Source organism: Ochotona curzoniae, unplaced genomic scaffold, assembly GCF_017591425.1.
Source record: "Ochotona curzoniae isolate NIBS_2020 unplaced genomic scaffold, NIBS_Ocur_1.0 contig_883, whole genome shotgun sequence".
NCBI classification, from domain to species: Eukaryota; Metazoa; Chordata; class Mammalia; order Lagomorpha; family Ochotonidae; genus Ochotona; species Ochotona curzoniae.
The window spans coordinates 37,683,462-37,707,072 of NW_024466599.1; the positions used below are offsets into that span (position 1 = coordinate 37,683,462).

The following is a 23,611-nucleotide window of genomic DNA, read 5'->3' on the forward strand; positions in this document are numbered from 1 at the left end:
ATACTGAGATACTAAAGTCCCTAGATAACAGGGTGCTGTATCTGCCCATAGCCTATGCTCATCTTCTCATATACTTTACATTATCTCTGGATAGTACCTAACAATATGTAAATACTATGTAAATAAGTCATGATGATACCACCAGTGTCTGGCATCACAATATATTAAGAAGTTCTTGGGCCCTAGGCTCTGAAAGGCAAGGAAGGACTGAAATTCAACCCCATGCCCAGCTCACCAACCCACATGCCACAGAGAAGCACATCCATCCTAGGAAGAGATGTCCTCTATGAATCCTCACAAATGTGCTCAAAGCATCAACAACAGCCTTGTTTTTGTCCTTTATTTGATTGCAAGTTTGCCACTTAATTTTGGTTTTATAAATACAACTTATTGCTTGTTTTTTCTTAGTCCCAATAAATCTGAGAACCCCTGGAGAATGTGCATTGTGGTGGGAGTAGAATGAGATTTTGACTTTAGCAGGTGCAGCCTCCCCAAAACACAGTCCTCCCGGAATGAGCACTTAAATGCTGTATAATACCATTTCCTGTCCCTGTGTCTGAGATGCCCTGAGGTCAACTGGCAAGATGAGATGTTCCCTAGGGAAAACCAAAAATATAAATCCTGAGTCCTGCCTCTGGGGAGGGCCAGCCTGCCTCAGATAGCTCTTTTGGACTTGGTCATTCAGCAAAGGGAGGTTCCAGACCACAAATCCTGAGGCCACTGTAGAATAACAATCCCTTTGGATGCAGCCATCGGTGGCCACGGAAGACCACATGTGTCCCAGCTCACATTTGCCTGCAAACCGCGTCAAGTTCTATTTGCTGGGAAATGCAGGGTTTTCTTCCCAGGTGTCCTTTTCCTATTGGGGAGTAACTCTGCTTCCCAGTTGTCAAGGAGCACTAAGAGGGCTGAGATGGGTGTCTCCGAGATGTCTATGTGGTGCCCCTGGGGTCCTCAAGCATCAGTTATAGGCTCCTTCATGGACTTGACAAATTCCTTGACTTCCTCTTCCAAAACCTTGTTCCTCCTCTCAACGTCCTCCCGGGAACGTTCCACGTCACGGAGCCTGATTTCCAAGGCTGCAAATCTCTTCTTTTCCTGTTCCAGTTCTTCATTGAGCCTCACAACTTTAGCCCAAACATCATAATTTTCCTTCTCCAGGCTATAAGAAAAGAAAGCAAACAGGGCATTAATGCTACATTCTGCCTTCACCTTGGTTGGCCACCAACTTCTTGCTCATTTTTCTTCGATCGTAAGACTCATATTCAACCCATACCCCTTACTCCTATCCTACCTGAAGATTTCCCAGTAAAGCCTCAATTCTCCGAACATGCCTGAGCCCATCCTTTCGCATTTAACGTTCTATGGTTGCTGTTGATTTTTATTCTGTTCTGTCTCATTTTCTTTGTAAGAAAGGATCACCCTATATGCGTATTACTAGTCCTGCTCAATAAAAGTTGTGAAAGCCCCATCTTCATGGGTGGACACATGCCATTATGCTCCCTATAGAAGTCCTACTGGGCACCAGTGTTCGGAGAAGCAAAGGCAGTCATCTATGGAGAGAAGTGGTCCCAAGAGTCCCACCCCCTCTTGTGAATCCTACTCCAAGTGAAATATCTGCAAGATTCTCAGTTCCTTGAATTTTCCACAGTTACTGGCCAAAATCCATACATGGTCCTGGGTGTTCCCTTTCTAGGTTGTGCTTATTAACCCTTAAAAACAAATACACACATATCATTTCTAAGCCCAATGAAGCAATTTCAGATGTGCAAGGTGGGGAGATGGGGTGAGGTTGTGTGATTAGAAATTTGCTTAGACTCTCATGCTGTGGTGGGCTCCCTCCCAACAATGTTGGCTCCTCAAAATGTTTGCTCATGATCCTGTGGCAACCTGAGATTTCTTTTGAGCCCATGTCCTGGATTCTATCTACAAGGCTATAATGGACCCACTTCAAAGCCCGGCCTATGCCTGCCTGGCTCTTCTGAAAGCGAAATGGGTCTCATTTCTACTGACCATTATAATTTTCTTTTCCACATTCTCTATATTCATCTGGGTTCCAGGGGAGATCCAAAGGGAGAAGTTGGGCTCTTTCTTAACCATGGAGTCCAGGGCCAAAATGGAATCCATATGGGCTTTGGCCACTGGTTGGGCTTTGGCCACTGGTTGGGCTCTGGCAACTGGTAGACCCAGGTTCACCTGCCTCGCCCATCTATGATCAGGTCTGTGACCTTCAATAGTATTTTATACCTCCTGATCCTCATCACAGGGTTTCTGTGGGACTGCAGGGAAGATGTTCTAAAGCATAAAGATCAGAGCAAACACTGCTGCCCATCAAACCTAGCCCCTCTGCTGTGGCTTTCAGCCTGTCAGTGGGCTCAGACAGTTCTGTCCTAACCAGCAGGAGTGGGCCCTGCTTTGGCAGCTGGTTCTTCTTCCACTCTTTCAATGACACCATGTGAGAGTGCACTGCGTGCCTGCTCTGGACTGCTCTGCTTACTGCCAAGATGTTCCATGAATCTCATCATCTCATCTATGACTGTTGTTATGTTCCTGGACACAACACTACATTTGCTTCTAGAAGGGCAGCTCTGGACTAAGAAGTAGACATAGATGGGAAAAACCACTAATTCACATTATATTCTTATGACTTGTGTTCATACATGCAAAGACTGAATAGGAATCCAACATGAGAAAGAAATTTCAAAACTACATTTTCCCAGGTGTGTCCAAGCATCTTAGGAATTGGCCTATAATTGTGGCTGTGACTTCCTAACAGGTCTACTCCCCCTGTTTCCTTACTGCAGTCTGTGCCTAGCAGGAGGTCAATGACCAATGAAACAAGTTGGAATTGTCCAGAGGCCTCATTCAGGCTTTCCAGAAGCTGACAAAACCCTGCTGTGCTCTGGTCTCCTCTTTCTCCTCTGGCTCTCTGTTTCAGCTCTCTGCTGACCCCTTCTCATGGCCCCCACACCTCTGCTTCTCTCTACCTGCCATGTTCTTCCAAAACACCTGATTGTTTCCTCATCTTCTACAGGATTGAAATGTCCCCAAAGAAGACCTTCCCTAACTCCCCTACTGTCATTGGAAACTCCCTTCTCCCTTCTCCAGTTTCCCAAACCACTCCATGGCATTCTCCACCATCTCACAGAGCATACACTTCATCATGCAGATTCAAAATCTATGCTCACTAGAAACAGAGTTTTGGAAGTTAGTGGAGCTTTATCTGTTCTTGTCCAGTGCTGTTCCAGCGCCTGGCACCTGGGAGGCACTCAAGAAATAGCTGCAGTGCCAATCAATGGCTTTGAAAGGAAACAACTTAAAAGCTCCTTTTAGTCCATTCAAGTATGTTGATTCGCAAGCAGTCACAGCTTATTGGGAAAATACTGATTGAGATGAATTAGCAATTTAAATTTTCATAAATCAAATCCTAAGTTCAGAGCTTTCACAAATTTAATCATCTCATCACTTCCTGCCTTCATTTTCTCTCCACCCCTCCCCCCTCACTTTCTCTCTCTCTCTCTCTCTCTCTCTGGCCTGCCGCATGCCACTGTCTTCCTTACACTGAATTTTACAGTGTGAATTCTTTGGGAGGTTAGAATATTTCTAAGGGAGAGAATTTCTAAGGTGAGAATGTTTCTAAGGGAGGCCAAGTGCCACCCAGCGTTCCTGGGTGCATGACTCACTTTTTAATCTGTGCCTCATACGTTTGCTTTTGTGTTTCTATTTCCTGCCGCAGTTCCCGGACCACCCTCTGCAGAGACTGAAATTCCTCTTCTTCAGAGTTCTGTTTTCCAGACCCAGTTTCCGAGTGTGGGCTGGCAAGGGTGTCTCCCTTGGTGTCACAGGCAGGGGAAGAGACAGCAACCACTTCCTGCTGTGAGGACCCTGCTGGGATTGGGACGTTATCGTAGGTGGAAGTCCGCTGGGAATCAGAAAGGTGGCGCACATCTTGAGACATGGTTCTCCTGTGTCCTTCCCCTGCCTTCGCTTCACCTGAAGGGGACCAGAACTCATTCTGAAAGATCTCCATCTTGCTGCTGTTCGGGCTTTGCAGTGCTGATGTCAGGAAACACTTCCGGTTAGGAAGCGTTTGAGTCCTTTTTCGCGACTGCATCTTCCAGTCTCCCGGTTTGTCCCTAGCCACTCTGCTGCTGTCGTCCAGGAGCCCGTCGCTCTGTGGTCCAAAGGGGCTGGTGGCTTCTGAGTCGCTTGTCTGGAAAACAATGGCCATGGTGGTTACAAGATTCTTTCCCACCCTATATTGTGTCCCCAAATAAGAACTTGGAAGAAATTGTTTCTTGGTCGCGTATCTATGACACTCTTGAGTAGAGGAGTGGCGCTTGACTTATTACATTGGTTCATTACTTGCATGGTACTCTTTTTCCATGAGGAAATTGAACTTACAACAACCCATACTCTACATATGAATCGATTGTTTTGCTTTTGGTAAAAGAATCCTAACTAGGATGTTTTTATAACCTTGGAATGGGAGGTCTTTCTATGACTCAAAATGCAGAAAACAGAAAAATTCAATGAATTTAACTGTCATAGATTTCCTTGACCATTCAGTTAAAAGGAACCAAAATAAAGGAAGCAAGTCACACATGCTAATTCAAAAAACAAATGAAAAAATGATAAGAATATTTACAATGTTTATCCCAGGGAATGCTAATATATAATGCTTATAATAATCAAAACCATCCTAAAAAAAGCAACCGCCCAATTGCCAACATAAATATAGGTGAAGGACATGATTAGATAGGGAAATAATGTAACTAATTTTTACATACAAGAAAAATCTCTCTCATTATAGTAGAAATTCAAATTACTGACACACCAGCTCTTTCCTAACATATAGACAAACAATACAAATTTGACAACATATTGTTGACAAAACAACAGGGAGACAAGTTTTTTCATATACTGCATGGCATAAATTCTAATAACTTTTATAAAATTATACATTCAGATCCATTTGTTTTCTGATCAGTCACAATTCTGAGAGGGTACTGCAGGAAAACATCTGCATGAATATGAAAGGAGACATGATGTTTTTTGATTGGGACTGGTTAAGTCAGATATGAAACATGCCCAGAGCAGAATGCTATATACCTGCCAAAAATGTGAATTTATGTGTGTCAGCTGTGTTTGCACTGAAAAGTCTCCAAGACTTTGTGATATTTTGCTAAATACAACAGTGTAAAATAGAGTATGGCCCACCTTGGGCCAGTTAGCTTCTGCCTTGTGCTGTTAAGGTAGATTCCGGAGATTTTGTATATATATAATTTATTTCCTTTGAGACACACACACACACACACACACACACACACACACACACACAGGGACAGACAGGAGAGAGAGAGAGAAGGGTGGGGGGAGAGAGAGAAAGAGAGAGAACAAGAGTGCTCCTGTACAAATGCCTTTAATGGCTCACTCCTCTAAATGCCTATATTGGCTGGGACTAGGCAGGTCAAGGCCAGGAGCCAGGAATTGTGTTTAGGTCTTCCACATGGGTGACAGGAATCCAATTACTTCATCTGGTACCTTCTGCTTCCCAGATTACCTGTCAACAGGAATCTAGAGTGAGGAAGCACTCAGCATGGGACATGGGTGGCCTAACCAGAGTGTTAATCACTAGGCTAGGCACTCATTCCCAGAGGAGATCTATTTAAATTGTCTAGGGCTCAGCACAATGGCTCAGTGGCTAAATTCTAGCCTTGCAGGCAGCAGGATCACATATGGTCACCAGTTTGTGTCCTGGCTGTTCCACTTCCCATCCAGCTCCCTGCTTGTGGTCTGGCAAAGCAGTCGAGGATGGCCCAAGGCCTTGAGACCTGGCACCCGTGTGGAAAATCTGGAAGAAGCTCCTGGCACCTGCCTTCTGATCAGCTTAGCTCTGACCACTGCAGCCACTGTGGAATGAACCAGTAGATGGAAAATCTTTCTGTCTCCTTTTTTCTGTAAATCTGCTTTTCAGTAACAATATTTAAAAAAAAAAAAAGAATTAAAGTGTCCAGTGTGATGGCTGCTGTCCATAGCTAACAATAGACAGCAAGATCCTCTTAAATCAGCATCTTAACAGCTCTTCTCGAGGAGTGCTGGGATGATTTCTTCACACAAAGTGTAAACATTTCTATCTGGTTTTAGGGTGCTAATAAGTTGTGCAGCTTCTAGACAGACATCAACCAAGGAAAACGACAACCTTTCCCTACCTTTCTTTTTTTTTTTCCATTTTTAAGTTTAACAGTAATTTTATAAGTAATTTTAGTTGTCTGGTCAACCAGAAATCTTACATTCTTTTCTTGGCCACACATAATGAATCAAGTTGCTACATTAAGTTTGCCTGCTCTTTATAAAAACATGTGTCCCTATAAGTATATGAAAGTATTTGACCTTTGTGAATAATGATCCTCAAATAGTCTACATGTCAGAGTCTGCAGAGCTTTTCGACATTGAGAACGTGCGCCCCAACCCTTCAGTGTGAAGGAGGGGATGACATTTCTGAGAAGGTTTATCAGGGAATGAGAAATATGACACAAACATCTCGCATGCTCTGAGAAAGAAATCACGTTTCATGGGTTAGCAGGAAACCAGTTCTTGCTCGATCTTCACTCAGGATTTTCAACAGTTCCCACTAACATACTTGCAATGTGGTCTATATTTTGCCCTAGGCCATGAACTTTCTGACCTGCATTTGCAGAGCTTCAGTGAGGACTCCCATTGTTCAGGCTTTGCAGATCAGCAACATGTCACTACCTGCTCCCTGCACTCCATTGCAAGAAGGCATTAGAGAAGAGACTTTGGAGGACAGGCTTTCAGAATGCCCTCATCCTGGTCCACCCTAGCATTCGCCCAAACTCCACACATTTCCCTGCAGAACTCCCATCATCCAGCATGAGTAGAACTAGCAAAAGAGTCTGATGGGATCAGGGAAGCTATGCATCTTACATTATTGAAGCTGCCCGTCCTAGAAACTACAGGGTCTTCAGTGGCATCCCAACCCACAGAGCTGCGAGGCACAGGGGCCTTCTTGGGGTCATTCTTCTGGGCAGGGGGTGACAAGGGTACATCCTTGGACTTGGGGAACAAGATTTCATGGTCTCTGATCATCATTGTCATCACTCTTTGGATCTGAGGTGTCCCTGAAAGAAAGGAGAAAGAGATCAGGAAGCATGTAACCTTGAAGCATCCCACAGACCTCATTTTACTGCTCATATGATCCTTTCCAAGTGCTTGGCATACTGAAGGGATGAAATAGAAGATGGGTAGCAGAATAGGATCAAAGAGAGAGCCGTTAAGGTATTTGATGCCTATGATGGACTGGCTTAGTCTTTGACTAAGAAAGTAGGCCATGTTACAAGAAGAAATACAATGAGAAAAATCAAGACATCTTTTTCTCCCAAGGTGGCTCTCAATATGACATTTGGTTTCTTATAGGACACAGAGAAAGCATGTGCCAGGCACACTGCCTCCCCACGCTTATGACATATATTAGCTGTCTGTGCCAGGACTTGGGTTTGTAAGGACAAGATGTGACTTTAGAAGCCTGCTTGATACATTTTTATGAGCACCCTATTCATGAGCTGGTTCATAAATTGAAACTATTTACTCTGCTTGGCTACACATATTTAAAGGTAACGAGAAATGAAAAAATACTAGCTATGTTCATTTTAGTCTATCATGTGAACAATGGGCAAATCCTTGGCCTCTCTCTCCTGTTGTTATCTAGAAAATGGACACAATTCCTGCCCCACCTACTTCACAGGATTACTGTATAAGCCAATGAAGAGAATCAACTTAGCAAACTGTGGAGCAGCACATAGAGGTCAAGGATCCTGCCGTCACTGCGGCCACTTCCTCTGCAGGGGCAATCCTACCTCTCATGATCACAGCAGGGTCTTCCACTTTTGACCTGATGAGATTCACACCAATCACTGTAGCCAGGTTGTCCACGCTCATCTTGTTAACAGCAGAATTCAACTGGATTTCATGCAGGAACCTGTAAGGATCCCAGAGTAGAAAATGAGAAGTCACTAGGAGGATATCTTTCAAGCCATCAAGAGCCAGTTCCTTCCGCCAGGGCTTTAGGAATGCCCACAAGATAAGCATTTTCCAGAAAGAACCAAGGCTAAGGAAGGGAGGAAAAACTAGGAGGCTCCTGCCCCACTGTTGTGGACCAGGTAAAAGGCTGGAGGTGGGAGTGGAGTTTCATGAGCAGGAGGCAGGATCCTGTTCAAGTGAGCAAAGAAGAGACTGGAATAACTACAGTCTTGTCTTACAGGCTTATCTCCCTGCTCCAGAACCATTCTGCCCAAGTCGCTAAGAGGAAATTTTTATTGGTGAGGTTTTAGACGAGGACTCCATAGTGCCTTCTCACCCTCACCCTTCCACTTCAGTGCAAAACATGTCCAATTTCCAGCAAGTGCCCAATAACTGAAACTGAATTTTTACTATATTTCTATCCACTTGGAGTGAGCCTAGAGCTCTCAAACTCACTGCAAAAGAAAAAGTGAGCACATCAGTGAGGGGATTTCCAGATGTTCTGCACAAATCATTTTAAAATGAGTAGAAACTTCCACACAGAGAGAAACTAACAAATGGTGATGTGTCCAAATGATGAAATGGTGTAGAGAAGCACAGCTTTATTTATTATCTTACGGTCTTGTTTTACAACATTGGGAAATGCGTACAATATAGAATAGAGTCAGAATAAAACAAGGCAAACTACAACCTTTCATATGAGTATATTCAGGTGTACAATGTAACCCCAACTTGTATTTAGATTTGGACCCCACATGTGTGTTTGTGTGTGTGTGTGTGTATAAAACACAAGGTCTATCACAGAAACACATTAAGGATCGCAGCGATTATCACTAGAGTAGGAGTATGGATAATTTCTATTTCTTGTTTATAGGTTGCTGTATAATCAACCAAGGATAACTTTTATAATCTGGAAACCAGAAAATAAATAAGCAAAATAAGTCAGAGATTGGGTCTGGGTGGAATGAAGATCCAGGATCCCAGCCCAGCAACCCTGAGTCAACCCACATGTGGGATGATGCCACAGGCATGAGGTACAGCATATGATTGGAGAGAGTGGATGGAAAAAGGAAAGCATGGATGACCCAGGAAGAATGTATATGGAGTGTTAAGTTTCAGAGCCAAGGTCAGAGAATGAGGGATAATTCCAAAAATATTTTAAAGACTCTGAATTCTCTCATAGGTTCCCTGATGACAGGCAGTGCTGGGACAGGCCTGAAGGAAGTGACTTGTTTGGTTTGTGTGCAAACTGGAAAATTGCGAATCCTTAAAATTACCCTTCAGGAGACAGGAAGCTAGCTTAGTGCTGTGTGAATAGAGCAGACCTCCTAAGGTACTGGACCAGAATAACCTGGTCCTGTTCTTACCAGGGCCTCCTTTGTGCTGCAGTGGAAAGTGGCACGGCTAATCCCAGGGGACTCACCTGCAGAGGTAGCTCAGGAGACTATAATTGTCACGAGGAAGGATGGAGAGCTGCTTCATCAACTCCTGCTGAGCCTGGAAAAAGTTTCAGTTCCCATAAATCCTTTGAGGACCTCTCATACTTGACTTCCTTAAGCTTCCAAATCCCAATAGTGTATTCAAAAATGGAACTTTCCCCCCCCACAAAAATTGCTTTTGCCTATGAGGATAGGTCACCCTGTAGGCAACCAGTAAGTAAACCTGCCCCGGATGTAAGCCTATTTATTTGCCAACAATGAGATCCTGAAACATTTTGGGTTTTTCCAGAAACATCACTTTGGTGGTAATGCTTGTTCATATAGTTTTGTGGGCTTTTTAACATTTTTATTTTGAAAGAGCTATCAATTGTTATTAAGTTGCAAAAAAAAGTCATAGCAAGGGGGTACAGGTATTTAGTCCAACTGTTAAGATGCTCATATCCCACACTGGAGTACCTGGTTTCAATACTCAACTCCAGTTCCTAACTCTAGCTTCCCACAAACATATACCCTGGGAGGGAGTAGGTGACAGCTCAAGTGATTGGGTCCCTGCTGCCCATGTGGGCCATTTGCATTGTGCACTAGACTCCAGGATTCAGTTCTGATGCATCCTCTGACAAGCCCCAGCCATTATGGCTTTGGGAGAGGGAAACAAATCCTGTCACTCTGTCTCTCAGCTAAATAAGTAAATACTTCTTAGCAAAATACTCTAAAAGAGTCACAGTTTTTGTACAATGTTTTTATTTGTCTGTAATTATGTCATATCACCCCATATCACCCCTTGTCACTTCTAAGGCAAGGAGCATTTGACAATGAATACGCATAATAATAGCTTGCTTCATGCATCCTTGAGATATAACCATCCAGTTATGGACTATAAGCAAATTCCTCAGAATCACTTTCAAAGCAATGAGAAAGGAAAATACTTCTGAAAAGTATCTCAAGTACGATGGACTTACTGAGACCTGCTGGGACTGCAGGGCAGGCTGATGACATTGGAAGGCAGGTGCAAGGTCAAAGTGTTCATTAAGTTTTGTGCTGGCTGTGAATACCAGGTATAGTTGCACACAGAAAGCTTGTGCCACAGAGAAAAAGGGCAGGGTGCTCTCTGCTCTACCAGCAGTACCTGCCTGAAGCTTCTGCCACCCTACATGTAGGCACTCCTCAGACCTTAGCGTCTCCACTTGAGAAACTCTAGTGGCTCCAGGTTGGCCAGCTGGGAGCACCATGGATGCTGACACAGAGTGCCTGAGGCTTGCTGAGATCTCTCACCATCGGTCCAGAGAGGTAATTCTTCCCACATGGTGCTACAGACACGCCTCTCTCAGTGACCACTTGTGCCAACCCCATCCTGGCATTGCCAACAGGGCTGGCTTCCTTTGTAGATGCCCGTTTGAATCCTGGCTGCTCCACTTTTGATCTAATTCTGCTGCCAGTGGCCTGGGAAAGCAGCAGAAGATGTCACAAATATTTGGGCCCCTGCCTCCCATGTGGAATTCCCAAAAGAAGCTCCTGGCTTTGGCTTGACTTAGTACCAGCCATTGTGGCCATCTGGGGAGTAAGCTAGCAGATGGAAAATGTCTTTCTTTCTGTATTTCCCTCTCTCACTACAATTCTGACTTTCAAATTGATAATAAAATAAAATAATTTTAAAATAAAATTTTAAAAAATAAAAACAAGGCCTGGCGCAGTAGCCTAGTGGCTAAAGTCCTTGCCTTAAATGTGCCAGGATCCCATATAGGTGCCAATTTATATCTTGGCTGCTCCACTTCCAATCTAGCTCCATGCTTGTGGCCTGGGAAAGCAGCAGAGGATGGCCTGAAGCCTTCGGACCCTGCACCTGTGTGGTAGACCCAAAAGAAACTCCTGGCTGCTGGCTTCAGACCGGCTCAACTCCAGCTGTTGCAGCCACTTGGGGAGCGAAGCAGCAGATGGAAGATTTTCTGTCTCTCCTCTCTGTAAAATGTGACTTTCCAATAAAAATAAATCTTAATAAAAATAAAAATAATAAAAACAACCTATTTAAAGTAGGGACTTGCATGTTAGCAATGTAACATACATGCATCCATTGGTCATTGGGTGTTGAAAAGCTTGGCTAAAAACTATGATGCCTTTATTGTGGTGTGTTTATCCTATTTTGTTTGGTTGGTTTATTAATGTACTTCAATGTGGTTATTATTGACTATAACAGTTCTCTGGAAAGAGTTCACATAGATCCCAAAAAATGCACTTGTGAATCGTGTGCTCTCATGAGCATGATGCTACTGAAGGTGACCACAGACCCTTCCCACTGTGGCTGAAAAGAACGAAGAGACCCCTGCCCTCCCTCTCTCCAGCACATGTGTTACTTGAGCAACTGTACAGCTTCCATAGCCAATACAGGTCTTGAATGGTCCAGCCTCGTCCCTGGCCTCCAGCACAGTCAGTCTGACCCCAGATCTCAGCAGATATTACTCAGCAAGGCCACAGAACCTGCCTCCCTTCTTATTTTTCATCACCATATAACTCTGCAGTAAGAGATCTGATCATGGCCCACCTCCTTACAATCCTAGCCATTTGCCGTTCCATGACTGGTACCGCCTGCCAGTGCCTCTGAGGAAGTTCTAATTTGTCAGGAAATTTCACTGTTGCCTACCAGGCTACTGTGACAGAAACAAATCACTCTCTGCTTCAGCAGGACAACAAGCACTCGCAGCGTACAAACCTTGGCCTCGTCTGCATTCATGAGCTGCCCACAGAGCAGGAATCCCTCGTACTGGCCCCAGGGAACCACGGGCTCTGGAAGATCGCGGACGTAGAGTTTTAGCAGGGAAGCCACAGTGTGCACATCCGTGTCCCTGTAGGCAGATAGGCAAAGCTCTTTAAATAGAATTCAGCAGCACTCCCCTCACCAGCACCCAGGAAACCATCAACAGAACTGCCAGCTTTCGGGGGAGCTTCTCAAAGGAGTAGAGGCTGAGGAAGAAGCCTCACGCCAGAACTCTTTCGCTACTTCACCCACGCCTCCCCGCCCCCCGCGCACCTCCCCCCCCCCGCGCCCCCCACCCCACCGAGTCATCGTCTTACAGGACTTTTTCTCTTCTACCCAAGTACCTGGAAGGGAAATTAAAAATCCAGGACCCAAGATCCCATGGAACTGAGGAAAAAGGGATACCCAAGCCATAGTGGGGATTTTCCAGATAGGCAGTACCCCCCCATAGGATTTGCAAAATGATCAGGAGTTACAACATAGGGTGCACAGCGCGTGGGCTGGCCTGAAGGATGAAAGAGGAGGCCACTTTGCAGGCACTGAGATGGCACTCAGCCCTGACCAACAGTTGGAGGTTGGTGCTCTTCAGTGTCATTTGTCTGGTTTACAGCAATGATCAGCAAATCACAGTCAGTGCCCCCACAGCCACATCTGCTGTATTTATGCAGCCTGTGAGCTGTATGATTTTGACATACTAAATGCCCAAGGAAAAAATACTCAAAGAAACAGGATATTTCACGACATGAAAATGATAGAAAACTCGAATTTCAGTGTTGAGCTATACAAATGTAGGAGCACACAGCCACCCTTGATTATTTGTATGGAATCTTGGTCTGTGTTCTTGCTGTAACAGCTGAGTATGGCTGTGGTAGAGTGGTCTAGTCTGCAGAGCCTAAATATTTAATACCAGGTCCATTAGGAAAATGTGAATGGCCTCTGTTTTGTAAGGCCATTGCATTTATTGCAGGGCTCTACAGGAGAAAATAAATTTTAATCTACCACATACAGTTACATGCTGCTTAAGAAGAAATAGGGCAGTAGGCGATTTTGTCATTGTGTCAATGTCACAGAAAACAGATACCTTACAGATAGCCATGCATTCGAGCTGTATGGTATGCATAATGCCATATATTCAGTGCACTGTTGACCAAGATGTCATTATACAGCACATGACTACACTGTAAGCTCATTAATGAATAAATGCTTATTTTATAGTTGAAAATGATATTATCTTAGTTATTAGGCTATGATACAGCATTTTCCTTTTGAAAGTATTTATTTTTATGTACTTAAAAGGCAGGCAGGCAGGCACACACACACACACACACACACACACACACACACACACACACACACAAAATGTTCCATGAGAGACAGAGACACTTTTCATTTTCCACTTCACCTCCAAATGCCCACAATGGCCAAGGTGAGCCCAAAGCCAGCAGCCTGGGATTCAATCTGGGTATGTAACATGTGTGGCAGGGCTCCAACTTCTGAAATCATCCCCTGGTGCCTCAAACGGTGTGCATTAGCAGAAAGCTGGAGTGTCAGGACTCAAACCCAGCTACTCTAAAATGGGATTTGGGCATCCCAAGTAGTATCTTAACAACTGTGTCAAATCACCCCCAAATTAGCACTCATTGGAGGGAACCCTGGGAGAATCTTGAAAAGTTGCAACTTTATGAGAGGTGCTGATAATCTGGCAAGGATCAGACAGATGTCAGAGAAGCAGCCATCTGGGGCGATGGAACCAAGAACCGCAGGCCTTGACTGCAGCGGCCTGTTGTGGTGTTTTGTGCTGTTTGGCTGGGTTTTGCAGCCAGTTGTCAGAGATGTCTTCTGAAAGGTTCCACCTCTGCAGCCATGATCTCTCTACCTCCACAGGAGGTCACAGAGCTGGCACAGGTACCATCTAAGCTCCCACCCACAGGAAGTCTGGGGTGGGGACCCCACTTCACCTGGGGATTTGGGAAATCCTTTCCTGCTGAGTCACTGCCTAAAAATACTCCTGGACAAAGTTCTGCTGGCAAAACTACTACTCCTGTCAAAATACAATGAGAACTTTCCAAGAGAATGTCAGAAAGCAATAATCTGCAGGAGCTGCATTCTTGCCATGTTCTAACATCCTAGTCTCTTAATGTCCTCACTCTCAGCTTACCTATTGTCTTTATCAGAATCTCAGAATTCTGGTTTTAACAGAGCCACATCTTCACCCAACCTCCAATGACTCTTCTTAATCCCTCAAATCCATTGCTCCCAAATTGTGTGGATCCCACAAAGCCCATCTCCTTCACTCACTACCCTGCTTCAAAAGGTCAGTGTAGTTCCTTAGGACTCTGCCCAGCCTCCTACCCAATCCCTTTGTCTCCGATGTCCCCAAGTCACTGATACACTGTGCACTGCCTGCATAGCCATCAACACACAAAACACACTCATGAAGCAAAAGCAGAAAAAGAAGGGTTTGGAGTTTTAAAAAAAATAACATAAATGATACGTGAAAAATTGAACTTTTTAAAGACAAATTTTTTTTTTTAAAAAGGCAACTAAATAGTTTGATCAGGGAAATGTAAACATATCAAATAGTCAACATTAGAAAAGAGAAAGGAGTTACAGAGATAATAGACAGTTCAAAGTTACAATAAAAACACAGCCATATGTGAGTTATTATCTCAGGATACTGAGGCCAACAAGAAAATTCCCAATTCATTTTACCAAAGGTTATGCTGATAAGGAGTGTCAACCACTTGGCCAGCTAATTGCTTTATTGGGTCTCAACTTAAACGTCATTTTCTTAGAGCCCTCCTAAACTTCACCATACTCCTGTTCCAAAGCTGCTTCAGAATCTATATCCCAAGTTTTAATAGTACTAGCGGTCCTTCTTGTTTACGACTCAATACAGTAGACCTTACATAGCTATTCCTGCAACTTTCGGTTTTAATTTCTGTGCTCTTATCATACCATGGCTGACTCAGATCTCAATCATGAGATCCAAGTTTCCAACATACATTTTCCTGAGTTGGCTATTCCTCTAACCCACTGAGACATCATTGAATAATTGTTTTTAAGTCAAGGACCAAAAGCAAGACAGGAAGGAGCCAGCTGGCTTCTGCGTTCAACAATGGAGCCACTGAAGACTACCCAAGACCTCAAATGGTTCTTCTGGCCCTTCCCTTGTAGTGCTAATACTCATAATGTGTGTCCATCATTTATAGAAATGGAGGGAAGGAAGAGAAGAAGATCAGCATTGTTAGGCAAGACAGCCAGTAAACTGGACAAAGACATTGGTTTTCATTCTTATCTATGTGTTTTTTAAGATCCACATACACCTGCATTAGAATCTTACTGAATGGTGTCTTTTTCACCTTTATTCTACCTAACGATTTGGATCTTACGGCAGAACCAAGAATATACCAACACAGATGACCTGTGATGCACACACAGGACTCCAACCAAACGGGCTTCTTGTTCCCATATCTCCCATTTTCCGCTTATCAATGCCTAAAATTTATTTTAGGTTACAATCACAGGAAAGCTTACAAAACCAATGACCCAAGAAAGATCAAACAAAACTAGTGAATTAATTCTGAAGTGAAGATGGTCAGAGTCAGGGTGTTTCCTGAGAATCAGTCTGGCCTGAGGATAGGAGACAAAGAGACTGACCTTGAGAATGAGTTAACCTGCATTGTGTATGTGGGTGGGGAGAGAGGGGAAGATTTGGGGATGAGGGCAGAAGAACGGATAAAGGGAGGATTTGGAGATTCATGAGAGGCCCCAGAAGCAGAAGATCCAAGTCCTACTCTTTAGAGTCCAGGATCAGGCTGCCTAACCCTGGGCAAGGTGCCTCAGCTTTGTAATGCTTTGTATCCTCCGCACAGCAGCAAATACCCTGTTGGTTCTGCAAGGTTGTCTGCTGCACCAAATCAGAAAATTTGTATAAAAGTAATTCTAAAACTCTTCCCTTCAATGTGGCATTAGGAATTCATATTACATTGCCAAGGGCAAAGAAGTGGAGACTTGGGCATGAAGATGAACTCTATTAACTTCACAGGCATGCCCAGAGGGCAAAAGCCTGTGGGATGCTTTGCCCTAATGATATAGAGGAAGAAAATAAGTTTTCTTAATCCAAACCAGCTCTCAGAGGAGGCTTTGGCTCGGCTCCTACATATATTTGAACAGAATACAAATGAGGACCAGTTAATCCTCCCCGCATCACATTCATCCTCTTAGGGGACTACTTAGACTCAAGAGATGCTCTGATAGAGCCCTAAAGAATGCAGGTGACCCTTCCTACTCCTGGATATATAAACTCTACCTCTTGCTTTCACAGAGCAAAATGTCTTGACCAGATATGGTAACAGTCTTTCTTCCTACCTCAAATGCTCCATAAGAAATCAAACACTCTACCACCATCCACATTCTGATTCTATAGGTGCACAAGCCAAAATGTAAGGCAGTTATTTGGAAAATCCCAACAATCACCTCTATTGCTTGTGGCTTACTTTTTGAATCACCTGCATCTTTTGATCTACTCAAATCTAATAAAAACATAATAAATAGAAAACTAAATGCGAAGGTGGCAAACCCAATGGAACAGGTTATGAACATGAATTATAGTTTATATTGCTGCTGAGAGGTTCCTAATGTTGATGCCTATAATCCACCAGGGTCATAGTAACAACTCCACCTTAGGGCTATCCAATGAGACAGTGGCATGCTAATATAGAGGTAGCACTCTAGGTAAATTATCGTACTGCATACCAACAGCACACAAAACAGACACAGTGATCTAAACTAAGACTGACTGCAGGGCCCGGCGCGGTGGCGCAAGTGGTTAAAGGTCCTCGCCTAGCACGCCCGGGATCCCATATGGGCGCCGGTTCTAATCCCGGCAGCCCCGCTTCCCTTCCAGCTCCCTGCTTGTGGCCTGGGAAAGCAGTCGAGGACAGCCCAAAACTTTGGGAACCTGCACCCGCGTGGGAGACCCGGAAGAGGCTCCTGGCTTCAGATTGGCATAGTATCGGCCCGTTGCGCTCACTTGGGGAGTGAATCATCGGACGGAAGATCTTCCTCTCTGTCTCTCCTCTCTGTATATCCGCCTTTCCAATGAAAAAATAATAAAAATAAATCTTTAAAAAAAAAAAAAAAAGACTGACTGCAGCAGCATGCAGATAAACAGATGGCCTCTGATATGTTTCAGAAGAACCACAGGCATTGGTGATGTTTGAATGGGGAGTGAGGAGAGGCAGCGATGAGACCTCCTGACATCCAGGTCTTCACAATTTCTCTCAGATCAGAACCACCATCCATCCTAAATAAGTGCTAGACAAGTCCAGCTTTTAGAAACTGAGCAGGGATCCAACTTTTAAAATCTTGCTCATGGGCTCTTAACTTGGAAAGAACAATCCATCTTCTGCCAGCAGGACAAGTGCACACAGGCCGCCAGGGTAAGTATTGCACAACAGGCAGAGGCTGAACTGTGTGAGAATGGGGGCTGTGCTAGAAGAGGAAACTTCTGCTGGGTGGCTGGAGGAGGGGAGGAGGAGAGCAGAGGGCGACCGTGGGAAGAGACCTCAGTGCATTTCCTGATGTGCCTGGAACAGGGCTGCCCGATCTCCAAGGGGAACACCAGGGAGAAGGCCTGTGCCAAGCTGGTGATCTGTGTTTCCCACAGAAGGGCTCAATGCTGAGTTCAGAAAACTGCTTAGTACTATGGGCTCAGAAATGAACAAGAGCTCCCAGTTCTGCTTTGCAAGGAGTTCACTGAGGAAGCCCACTAGTGGTGCTGGGGCAGCCAGCTCATCTCTTTGGTGTTCCTCATCTGCCCAAGAGGTATGTCTCAGGTCAGGCCTTTCCCTTCCCCAGTTCCCTTCTATCCTCAACATCCCTTGACTCCGCCCAGCAGGGCTCCCGTTTTATTCTCATCATCACCTCCTACACACACACACACACACCCTCAGCTTACTCTCTTAACTGCTCCAGGCTCCCAAATCCCAAATTATTAGCAAAACAAAAGGCTCTTGCTATTGTGAGCCAGGCTCTGAGAAGTATCTGTGCAAGTACACACAGAGCTCAGCGGGCACGGAGGGGTCCTCTCACAGTGGGCAAGGATAGCGTACCTGTCAAAGGAGGGCCGCTCCCCGGCGTCAAAAGCATCCCTGAGCTGCTTCACCAGGTTGTCCTGCCCAGGAAGCCGGAAGATGCCCTCTTCATTCAGGCCATGCTCCAGGATGAACTCTGCACACTTCTCCACCAGGATGGGCACTGGATGGGGCCCAAATTTCTGTTCATAGGCCACAGTCTCATCTAGGCGCTGGCCAAACACTGCTGCAAAGAGAAAAAGGAGGCCCTGTCCATCACTGTCACCTTCCTTGGACCAGCCACACAGGTCAAAGTGATTTGTTTCTCAGTCCTGCCTCGCCTGTGACTCTAAAGTGTTCAGTGTGGTAACCCTAAACAGACTATGGGAGACATATTCCCCACAATGCTATAAAGGACTATCAGTCTGGGACGGAGTCTGTCTAACTTCTATGGATTCACACAACAAGTAACTCTACTGAGCACTTGTGTGCTAGGAAGCAGGCCAGGGACTTTGCACCCCTTTTCTCATTTAGTCTTAGCAAGCAGCTGCAAAAGGCGATAGGATGATCACATCCCACTTTGCTGTTAAAGACACTGAGACCCGAAGGTACAAGGAACTTGGCAGGTCAGGCAGCATGGAGTAGGGCCTAGTAAGCATTCAAGAAATGGGCATTTGGCCTAAGAGGTTCAAAGAACAGTTAGGATGCTCATGTTCCACATCAGAGTACCTGAGTGTCATGTCTGGTTTCCGACTCCAGTTTCCTGCTAATGCAGACTCCAAGAGGCAGCAGTCAGTAGATCAAGGGGTTGGTTTGCTAGGAGGTGTGATGGAGCTTTTGACACTTTGGCCATTGCAAGCATTTGGCAGTAAGTTAGCAGATAAAGCTGTGTCTTAAATGTATAAATACATCAATACTTTAAAAATATAAAAATCCAAGTCTAGACAGTCAGCTCCTGAGAGTGTGTACTTAACCACAACAGCAAGCAGCTACTCTGCCTTGTCACAGAGCAGGAAAGCATAGCAGCCTGCTGCATGGTTGTCTCATACCATATGAAACTATGATGGCATTTCAAATACTTTAGGTTGTTTAATCTACTATCATACACGTTGCCATTGCAAACTTGTTCATATGCCTGCCAGAGTTCTAGAATGCAGATCGCACCATGCATAATTTCTAATTAATGGCTGAGTTAATTTATTAACACGTGGATGGATGAACGCAGACATTCCTTTCTTTTGAATTCTGTACTTAGGACACATTTCCACACAGAGAATCATATGACCAAATGTTTTGATCATTTGTATGATCCGATGTTAGGCAAATAGCTTTCTAAAACTATTTTTTCAAAATTATACACCCTCCAGCCACACAAGTATGGACCAACTCCACCCAAAGCCTGTCAGCACTTGGCCCTGTAATTTCCCCATCCCTGGCAGCATAATGAAATTAGTTTACAAATCAAGACCAGGTTGCCTTCAGGCTCCCGTATCCCTCATATCCTGTAAGTTCCAAAGATACTCCAAGGTTTCACCTTGTGTTACCTCATTTTCTCTTTGTTGTAACTAGGCCTTTGTTGTGCCCAACCCATTAGACCCCAGTACGTAAACTTTCTTAGTCTTCTCCATGATTTTCTGTCTCTCCATGATTTTCATGTCTGCTCTGTAATCTGACATCAACTCCACTTGCCTGAAGAACTGTATCAGGTTCTTGAACCCTCTTGAACTCTTTCCTAACCACTGCCTAGACCCAGGCTGGCCTCCTCCTTCACCTGTGCCTGCCTGCTATGGTCTCTTCTCTCTGCCATGCACAAAATTCTCCTGCAAATTACCTTTATAAACTACTGGCCTACCAAGCACTTCCTCCCACATTTCAGTAGCCACCCATTTCCTTGTTGCCACAGTGACAGTTTTCAAATGTCCCACAAAGCCCTGGGAACTTCTCAGAGCTGCTCCATCATTGTATCAGGTGCTGAGAGAAGAGAGACTAAGACTCAGATGCTAAGTGGACCTCTGGACTCCATAAGTCCAACCTGAAAAGCTGTTTGCCATGTTGCATTTCAGCCAGACTTTGATTAAATATTTCTGTGGATAAAGCTTGAAAACCAAGACAGGCATATTGGTATTTATCTTGGTATGATTTCCTACCATGATCCCAGTGGGACCTCATCCTGACATCCTCATATCATGGTGCTCTCCAGGCCCAGTGTCCTTGGACACTCTCATTTTCCTGCCCAGAGTATTCTTTGCATCCCCCACCCCCTCTGTTGGAAGTCTGGTGGTCTTCCCTGACCCTGCTTAACTATCATCATGTCACAACTTCCCTGACCCCAGCTAAGGACACTGCATTTCTATTTTGTGTACCTGTCTCATCTCTTTCAGCAGTCCCAACCCTTACCATACTGGGCTTTATTTTTTTTTAACATTTATTTTTATTGCGAAGTCAGATATACAGAGAGGAGGAAAGACAGAGAGGAAGATCTTCTGTCCAATGATTCACTCCCTAAGTGACCGCCATGGCATAGCTGTGTCGATCCAGAGCCAGGAGCCAGGAACTTCCTCCAAGTCTCCATGCGGGTACCATACTGGGCTTTAAAAACTCGTGTGTGCCTGTGTCCACTGCAAGACCATTAAGCCTCCCATTTACTGGGAACATACGGAGGTCTCTTCATTCTCAGTACACAGCATGACTATGGCATGAGACAGATGGTCAACAGCTTTAGCCAAATTACTTAATGAGCTAATTTGTCTTCAAGCAAGCATTTGTCCTAATGCTTACTGTGGCATTTCTTTAAATGCTCATAGGAATCTCCTTGGGAAATGAATTCAGCTTCACACTTAACTATATGACTAGCCAACAGTTGGCCCACAGAACAAATCATACAGGGATGCATATGGCCTGGGGTTCCCGCTTTTGATTGGTCTACCACGGAATTGAAAAGAAAAATCACAGAAAAACAGTGAGAAACAATTGGCAAATGTCAATAATCATGCTCTATTAGATTTCTATCTGTATGTGAAAGCAACTAGACAGATACGTTCACCAAATCAGAAGGACATGATTGAAATGATGTAATTGAGATCATAACCTAGGCAGATGTCTCTTGAGATGTTGAAGTTTGGGTCCTAGAATCCCACTGGACATTGACAGGAAAGAACCCAAATGCAACATAAGAATGTGCCTCGGAAGAAAGTGCTTTTGAATGTGAATTCCATGTTTAAGGTCATGAGGAGGATTCTCCACTTTGTAGGTGATCTGGAACCAAGCTCCATCCTGTATGGTTCCACAAAGCAGGCTGTCTAACTCTTCACCTGAGTCAATCGGTGCTGTCCTATGTATTATTTCTAATCCTGGTCTCAGTAAAACTTGGGCTTCATATCGTCACCATCCACTGAGTTCATCAAGCAATTTCCTCCCATCTCAGCAGGTGGTCTTCTTCCCACACATGAAAGAAGATGAGTGGACTCCCTTAGCCCTGGTCTCTGCTACTCCTTTTTCTCCATGTCCCTGTCCTGGAGACCTGACTTTCCTCGAAGCTGATGCTTTCCTGAACTTGCCTTCTGATCCTTCCAGATCTTTACCTTTGCATTCTCTTTAGATATTAAATTTCCCCCCTTTTAATTGAGTCTAGGTTTCTGCCAGTGTATGAAATAATAATCTACTACTGGAGCTCTTACGCAAATGACCAACACTTGTCTTTCTTCTCTTCACCGGTATACTTACAGAAGGATGTGTCTTCTTCCAGAGAGATGCCCACATTCACAGCTCCCACTTCCCTACTTGTCACTCACTTCTCAACCCATCACAGTCCAGATTCCATAGACCCTGCCCACGATCTCCCAGCATTGAGGGGCTTATGGACATGCCAAAGACACAGGCACACATGAGTCATTACAGCTCAACATAATAAGCGATGGGGCTACAGGGAAGGGATACCAACAGAGTATGGATGCAGTCTCTATAGCTGTGGTCAGAGAAGGGCCAGGGAAGATGACCAGACTTCCAGCAGAGGGAGATGGAGAGAATACTCTGGGCAGGACAACAAGACTATCCAAAGACACTGGGCCAGGAGAGCACCTGTGACATAGGAATGTGAGAGCAATGTGTCTCCGGGACCATGGCAGGAAATCATACCAGGATGAACACTTTCCTTAGGAATGCCTATCTTGATTTTCCATCAAATCTGCTCATTAATGCTTCAGGGCACTGCTTCATGGCCACATCCAGCCTATGTTGACTCCATATGCTCCTGGTCTTCTCTGAAGACAGACGGTATTATTATTCTTCCTCTTTAAGACTTCCTCTCCTTTCTTCCTCCTCCAGACATCCTTCTTAGGAAAGTATATATAAATTCTCCCACTTGAGTATCACCAATAAACCAATAACTCATAAATCTACATTGCTAGTCCATTTCTCTCTCTGAATCTTCATACACAAATAGTTTATATAAAACCATCATCTCTCTATTCACACACACACACTCTCTCTTTCATCATCATCATCTTCCTTCCTTTATTTCTCTCTTCAATTCCAATGTCTAATGGCAATTCTTCATCTAACTTTCCTCCCAGCCCAAACTTCTACTTTTTCTGTAGCCTTCCTCATAGGCAATGGCATTGCAGTCCACTAATCAAGCACTAAGCCCACTCCTAGATACTGAAATTATCAAACTGCTGATGCAGGGAAGCTGTACTCAATCAACTCAACCGGCAAAGGCATGAGTGTTTGAACTTTTTGCAGGACTCTCGTCTTCCTCCCTATATAGATAATGGATAAGGATACTCTAAATATCCTTCCATTAGTTCTCTGTCCTCACTGTTACTGCCAAGGTTATCGCAGAAATTTCTTTTATAAATCTATTCCTTCTCTTAGAATTGGCAAAGTATTCAGCAAGTGTAGTTAAGCATGGGTCAGGTCTTTTGGTAACTAGACATTGTGAAATCAAGACTGAAATTGGTCTTGGCTCTTCAAAATTCTAGAGTTACTGCCTTTCTTCTCAAAGGGCACCAAGTGGTCACTCCCTCTAAGCTTACAGAGCTCTTGTGTACACGTTAGTTCTGTTACCTCAAGGGCCTGGCGTTTTATGGCATCTTATTTAAACATCTCTCTCTCATTGTGATGTGGGCTTCTCAAAGGCAGACAGCCTGTCTGGCTTGCCATCTATTTCTGTCTCTTGGCAAAGGGACTGGCATATGGTAGACCTGCTGTCTCTCTCTCTTCCCATTCCCTGCTCCTTCTCTTTGCTCAGCACTTCTCCACACCTACTCTTCTCAAGGAGATCAATGAATGGCCTTGGCCATTTTACA

At 44.4% G+C, this 23,611-nt stretch overlaps 1 protein-coding gene across 5 annotated transcripts in view; it reads right to left on the reverse strand.

The window, feature by feature from the left end:
• Positions 1-326: 326 nt before the first annotated feature.
• Positions 327-23,611, reverse strand: part of ARHGAP25 (Rho GTPase activating protein 25) — a 77,580-nt gene continuing 54,295 nt past the window's right edge. For 2 of the 5 annotated variants that reach the window (XM_040993290.1, XM_040993288.1), the window contains 7 exons: positions 18,345-18,549; positions 12,184-12,316; positions 9,464-9,537; positions 7,878-7,999; positions 6,949-7,142; positions 3,684-4,213; positions 327-1,162 (listed from right to left, as the gene is read on the reverse strand). In XM_040993290.1, the coding sequence (XP_040849224.1) occupies positions 955-1,162; positions 3,684-4,213; positions 6,949-7,142; positions 7,878-7,999; positions 9,464-9,537; positions 12,184-12,316; positions 18,345-18,549 (1,466 nt within the window). In that variant the 3' untranslated portion in view covers positions 327-954. Of the gene's footprint in view, positions 1,163-3,683; positions 4,214-6,936; positions 7,143-7,877; positions 8,000-9,463; positions 9,538-12,183; positions 12,317-18,344; positions 18,553-23,611 lie in introns of all 5 variants that reach the window. The other 3 variants (XM_040993289.1, XM_040993287.1, XM_040993286.1) reach the window with 2 other exon arrangements.